The sequence below is a fragment of the Fusarium coffeatum genome (assembly GCF_003316985.1).
Source record: "Fusarium coffeatum strain FIESC_28 chromosome Unknown BRIP53273_contig_213, whole genome shotgun sequence".
NCBI classification, from domain to species: domain Eukaryota; kingdom Fungi; phylum Ascomycota; class Sordariomycetes; order Hypocreales; family Nectriaceae; genus Fusarium; species Fusarium coffeatum.
This window is the reverse complement of record NW_022158006.1, coordinates 38,543-44,542: the sequence shown is the minus strand read 5'-3', so window position 1 is coordinate 44,542 and position 6,000 is coordinate 38,543. Positions and strand designations below refer to the sequence as shown.

The 6,000-nt window shown below is 48.1% G+C and overlaps 2 protein-coding genes across 2 annotated transcripts; both read right to left on the bottom strand.

The window, feature by feature from the left end:
- Nucleotides 1-532: 532 nt before the first annotated feature.
- FIESC28_08805 (uncharacterized protein) lies at nt 533-2,761 on the bottom strand (the record flags this gene model as incomplete). Its single annotated transcript, XM_031162942.1, has 1 exon — nt 533-2,761. One exon carries the CDS (start codon nt 2,759-2,761, stop codon nt 533-535), a length of 2,229 nt encoding a protein of 742 aa, XP_031013012.1.
- A 708-nt stretch (nt 2,762-3,469) lies between these two features.
- Nucleotides 3,470-4,477, bottom strand: FIESC28_08804 (uncharacterized protein; the record flags this gene model as incomplete). Its single annotated transcript, XM_031162941.1, has 1 exon — nt 3,470-4,477. The coding sequence occupies one exon, from the start codon at nt 4,475-4,477 to the stop codon at nt 3,470-3,472; it is 1,008 nt and encodes a 335-aa protein (XP_031013011.1).
- Nucleotides 4,478-6,000: the final 1,523 nt, after the last annotated feature.

Sequence of the window (6,000 nt, the reverse complement as noted above, 5' to 3'; positions counted from 1 at the left end):
TGACTATCAATCAGCGTTTACAAGGGAAGATTACAGTACCAGCTGTTTTTCTGTATACTCGTTAAGCTGTCCTACCTACACAACATTGAGCGAGGGCAGAAAATGGGCATAGTCAAATGTCGTTACGGTTCGAATCTCCTTTTTGACCCGCCAAGGGTTGTTTGCATCTTGCCAGACTTCTCGAGAATAGATTATTGTGTTGTTTTTAGAGTTAAGTTACTGTGTACTGCGCTTATCAGGAATGAGCTCAAGAAGAATACCCACTGTAAAAGATGTTGTGGACTGCCAGGTCTTGAGAAACACGTCAAGGAGCGCGTAGGTTCGATGCATCGTGCTTTTAATTCTGTGCAAGATGAGCAGGAAGAACCTGCTAAGCTGACTACATCTCTGAAAAGCTGGTTTATATCGTCTTTGATTCGTGTTGGAGGCTCTCCGTGGAATGCTTCTACAGTAGAAAGACAAAGAGAACCATATCTCTTCTTATTCAGCTTGCGGTCGGTAGCGGACCCAATCATTACTAACATCATCTCGACTAAACAACATCAAACTCCTTGCTCCGTCCAGTAAACGCACTGATCCTGCCCGTAATAGGCGCTTTGCTGTCCCCGAAATAACTCAACCGATACGTCCCAGCCGCAACCTTCTTCGCATCCTGCCAACCCGTCTCCCAAGAGATCGTAACCTCACTAGTTCCAAGCAGGCCATCGACCCTCTTCCACTCAAAGACTAAATCCCAGTCATCGTCAGACCGGACTTGAGTCCACTTAGATCCATCTTTCTTCTCAACTGCTGCAAAGGTAGATTCGAGGCGGAGATTGTTGCGTGGGTTGGCACCTACGAATGTAGCGTTGATGGTATCTCCGATCTTGAACTCTGACTTTGGAACGTCCTTTATGACGTTACCGAATTTGCTGCCGGACTTGGGATTGTCGTAGACGACGCCTGTGACGAGGGAGAGGGAGTTCTTGCGGTTATCAGGAGCTTCGGGACCGGATGGAGGTTTCTTAGCATCCTTCTCACCCAGAAGATATCCGACATAAGTTGATGTCAAATTGATGTAAGCATCAAGACTGTTTCTTCCATGGACAGTCGATCCACCTTCATACCTCTGCGCATCATACTCCTCAGGTGTAGTAACATAGTGCGCATAGGTGTTTCCCGGTCCACCAGCGACGACGATGGGCTTGTCTACACCTCTACCCTCGATCTCATCACTGATGCTCTTACGCCAGCGTCTCGAAGACATGGTCGTGAGTTCAGGCGCGGAAACAATAATGAAAAAATTACCAACGCGAAGCATTTGAACGTCGACGATGTTGGGAGCCCAAGCGTAAGGCAGTGGGATTTCACCTGCATCGATGAGGATAGTCTTGGGTTCTTGACAAGCAACCTGTTCTTTGGTAGGGTTACGGAGGAATTTCGATACAATACCCCAAAGCGGACTCGCATCTGGATCGCCTGCGTCTCCTTGCTTGAAGTCGAAGTAGCCAGGACCATCTGTTGTTCCAGCCGCAAAGGCATATCCAAAGGCTGCAGAACATGTCTTCACGGTTTTCCCGCTAGGTAACTCAAATGTGAAGTTGGACATGTCGTGGAATGAATGGTAGCCGAGAACACTGTTCCCAGTGACTGCTGTACCACCTCCGTCTTTCATCTGATCATACAATTTGGCAGCTTGCTTAAAGACTCGACGACCGATCTCCCAGCATGACTTGGTGCCACCATCGTTCAAGCCCCAGAACGGACCTCGACCATGGCAAGTTTCTGTCTTACCGCCACACGTGGAGTCCTTGAAGTCGCATTGTTTTCCAGAGCCGTCTTCACACCAGGCGCCTTCGACGTTGGGTGTCGTGTCTGCCACTGCAGCTTGGGAGAAGCCGGCCACAAACTCCTCGGCAGCTCCTTCTGTGCCTTGGATGGCTTGTTCAAGAAGATATGCACTGACACCTTTGTTGTCGCCTGAGACGAGAGTATTGTTCATATGAAGACTTGTTCCGTGAATTGAATGCCAAGTTAAAACTCCGGTCACCTTTTTGTCGCTTTCGCGAGTGAAGGTGAGCATAGTCAGTTCTTTGTCAACCTCATCTTCATACTTTGCTCTCTCCGACGCTGGATTCCGTTGGTAAGCGAAGAGACTTCTGTTGATAGTCACATCGTCAATGCGTATCTTTCCAACACTAAGACGACCTTTGGAAATCTTCTCATGAGCGCGTCTGACTGATAGAACAGCACCATCAACGACGGCTTGATAAGATTGTTGGTTCAAACCCAGGGCAGAGATCTGAGGCATGAGATAGTTGTTCCAACCAGCTGGTCCAGCGTGGGAATGGGTACCAGTAACAGCGACGTTATCAGAAGTATAAACGTCATACTCTGATCCAAGAGCTGCGATCCCCTCAAGAATACCTCTGCGAATAGCAGTGTCGCCAGATTGAGTGTCCAAGACGAGATACACGAATCGCTCTTTGGGCTTATCTGGGTTTCCGACAATGAAGGCTCGTGAGTACAGACGTTGGCGCAAGCCAGTTCCTTTCTGGGATAATTCGGCATATCCCATGAGGTTGAGCTCGACGACAGGGCCGGTTATGTCAGCCTTGCCGACACCGAGGGAGTATATTCCCTCAGCTCGCTTGGTGAAGTCATTGAGGGTGTCTCCTGCTCGGTTGTTGACAGCAAGACATGTTGCAGATTGGATAAAGAACGTGACCAAGGCTAGACACGCCAAGAGGATGCTTAGAGGCTTGAAGGATATTTGCGCCATTGTTTAACACTTGGCGGCCACAAAAGATGATCCTGCTTGATCTACCATAGAGGAATCTCGGAGAACCATCTACTTATAGGCAAGATCATAGATTGAGATAAAATCGCAAACAATCCCACAAAGGTCTACGGCATTTCAGCTTGATAAGAAAAAAACAGAAAGTAAACATGATCGTCATTTGACGGGCTCATTTTCCTAAATCAGCTGTCTCTGTCACCTGTTCCACGCCTCCTACGTGGCGTATCTACTGAATGCAGAATGTGAATCTTGGTAGGGTTACAATGCTGCTTCAATTCGAGATCAATGCCGACAGAAGCAATTCACATCGCAACAATTAAACAAGGCACAAATACGAAGCATGCATATTGGAGTTCAAATATACCGGCTTTGATCTAGATAGGAAGTTCAATAATGTTGCAGTGGTGGGTGGATACTACCCCAAGTCACGCCGTGGTCCGGCTTGGGAATGGTGTGGAATACTTGCACCAATTGTTATGCACATGATGCCGATTGGGGTTACCTCGTCGCTTAACGTGTTGCTTTTTCCATGTGCTTTATTCGTATTGGCAAATTTACTCCTCTTCTGAATGAAACATAGATTGGTGATACTACTGAATTGCAGTAGGTATATTATAGTATTGAAATATTTAGCTCAGAAAATGAATAGTATATACTATAAAGGTAGCAATTGCTACATCAAGTGTTGACTTAGTAGTCAGGGAACTCAGGAGTGGTACCGTCACAAGCATAACGGACGAGGTAAGCATTATCAGCACCATCACCGTTGACAATGACCTGGCCACCAGGAGCCTGGACCTCAGCGATAAAGTTCAGTTCACCCTGAGCGTTAGCCCAGAGGAGACGGAAAGGAGTGTAGGTACCCTCCTCAAGATCAACCTCGAAAGATCGGGAAGTGCCACCAGGGTAATCCTGCTCAAGATCGGCGTTCTCGCGAGTCCAGCCAGAGATAGCCTTGTTGCCGAACCAGACAAGAGTGATCTCATCAGAGTTGGGGACAGTGACCTTGTAAGTACCGGTCTCAGGGGCGAAGAGGAAACCGCGGTGGTCGACGGCCTTGTACTGCCACATCTGCTCGGGGCTGCCCTCGTAGATGGTAAAAGGCTTGGTCCAGTCGGTGCCGGGCTGAATTCCGATGCGCTCGGTGATGCCCTCGTAGGTGGGTGTGGCAGTGTGGAAGACGGTGGGGTCGAAGGAAGAGAAGTGAGGAGCGTCGGAGTTGTAGAACTGGTGCTCGTAGATGGCGTAGTCGAGACCGCCATTCTCGCAGGACTGGTCGGCGGTGGGGAGGGGAGCGTAGCTGGTGGTGGCGGAAGTCTCGAGCTCGGCAGTGGTAGTGACACCAGCCTCAATTTCAGCAGTGGTGGTAGTGTCAACCTCAGCCTCAGCTGTAGTGGTGTTGGCATCGGCCTCGACTTCAGCGGTAGTGGTAGCATCAACCTCAGCAGTAGTCTCAGCAGAGGTCTCGATGGCAGCACTGCTAGTCTCCTGAATAACAACAGTAGCGAAAGTGCTGGTCTCAGCCTCAGCCTCAGAGGTAGACTCGACAGGGACGGGAACAACGGTCACAACGGTAACGTCAGCCGAAGTGGTAGAAACGAGATCAGAAGAGATAGTGCTCTGCTTGATGGGCCTGCAAGGGCCAGCAACAGCAAGGTTGGCAAAGGCCAAGCCTGCAAAGGTAATGATCGACTGCATAGTTGGTAAAAGAACGAATGTGCGAGTAAAGAATGACTGAATGAGTGTGTGCTGAAGATTGGATTCAATGCAGATCAGTAGATCATTATATATGAGACGACACGATACGAGTTACTTCTTTGTGACTGACTCGCTCTACCGTCGCCAAGCACGATATTCTACAGTGGTTTAATTGCCCATGGTGCTAGAACGGGAACAGTGGTCCACTTTTCAAGTGTTCAATTTAGAAGCATCCATAAAATGGGCTCATGTTTCTTTTCAGCTACTCAATATTGGGTTAAGAAATCGTGACTAACACAAACTATTGACGGTCTTAGCGTGGGGTCAGACGTTGAGTGCTAATAAACCTGAAACTGGAGTTGGACGTCATAGCTTGACTCGCACCCAACGAAACAATTCTCTCTTCTAGGTTTTCGTCTAGAACAGCTGAGATGAAATGAAATGTCGATTTACGAGCTGCTCTGACTGTATTTGCAGAGGCTACTAACTTGAATTATGCAAGGCTGAAGACTTGATCACCGTCTGCACTGACATATCCCCCTGAGTGGTAGCGCGAAATCGGTTAGAACCGAAGTGGGTTTGTTTCTTCGCCTACGGGGTTCGTCCCAACAGTAATATCCGTCGTTTCTAACCGATTTGTACCTTTTTCTTGCAGATCAATTGAATCGTCCGCTAAATTTATCTGTTCTTGGGGTAGCTGTGATTATATTAAGGCATGGTTTGCCGCACTTCCGCTCTTCAAGTGTTGGCTATCGCAGGTTGTGTTCCCCTATCCTCCCGAGCTAAAGTGTTCAGCTTTTCCGACCCCTGGGTAGATGGGCTGAATATGGGCTGAAAACAAACTTCTGCTACCCTGCAATATTGCTTGCCCCTGGTATAAAGTTACCTGGGTTCCCATGCTGTCTTTAATGACAGAAAGACCCTTCTCTCTTTGCGTGTATTACTCAGCCATGGCACAAAGTGCTTCCGCAATAAGTGATGTTCCGAGTACCGGGATGGTGTACGCTCTTCATCTGGCATAGCCATTCAGAATTAATTACCGACCGGGTGACAGAAGAATTGTCCTCAAAGGCTAATGCTACAATACTAAAGCAGCCTGAATGCTAGTCTAAGCTACCATAAAAGTAACTAAATTATTTCATCTCTTATGATCTCGGGGTCAATTCTTCTAGGACCCTGAGTTTTACCTCCTTGATAAGGCCGCTCGTGCTCAGCAGGCACCGTAACTTGTCTTGAGAAACTATCCAATGGCAACTGTCGTGGAATTGTGGAGAACGCATTGTCCTCTGAGCCCAGCTGTCCAGGTCCTGGGCTGGTCCAACAGGTTGCAATCTCTTCCCTTCTAATAGGGCACAGCTAGGTCTAGACCTTTCCAGAGTCTGGTCGAGATTTGTCTCAATTGATCTTACACATTTCACTCAAAGGCAATGATAGTTCACGTGGTACAAACATAATAGAGTACCAAAATGCATTCCGACTCAATGCGGAGCTGCTCTTACAATGGCGTCTTAATTCTGCGCCAC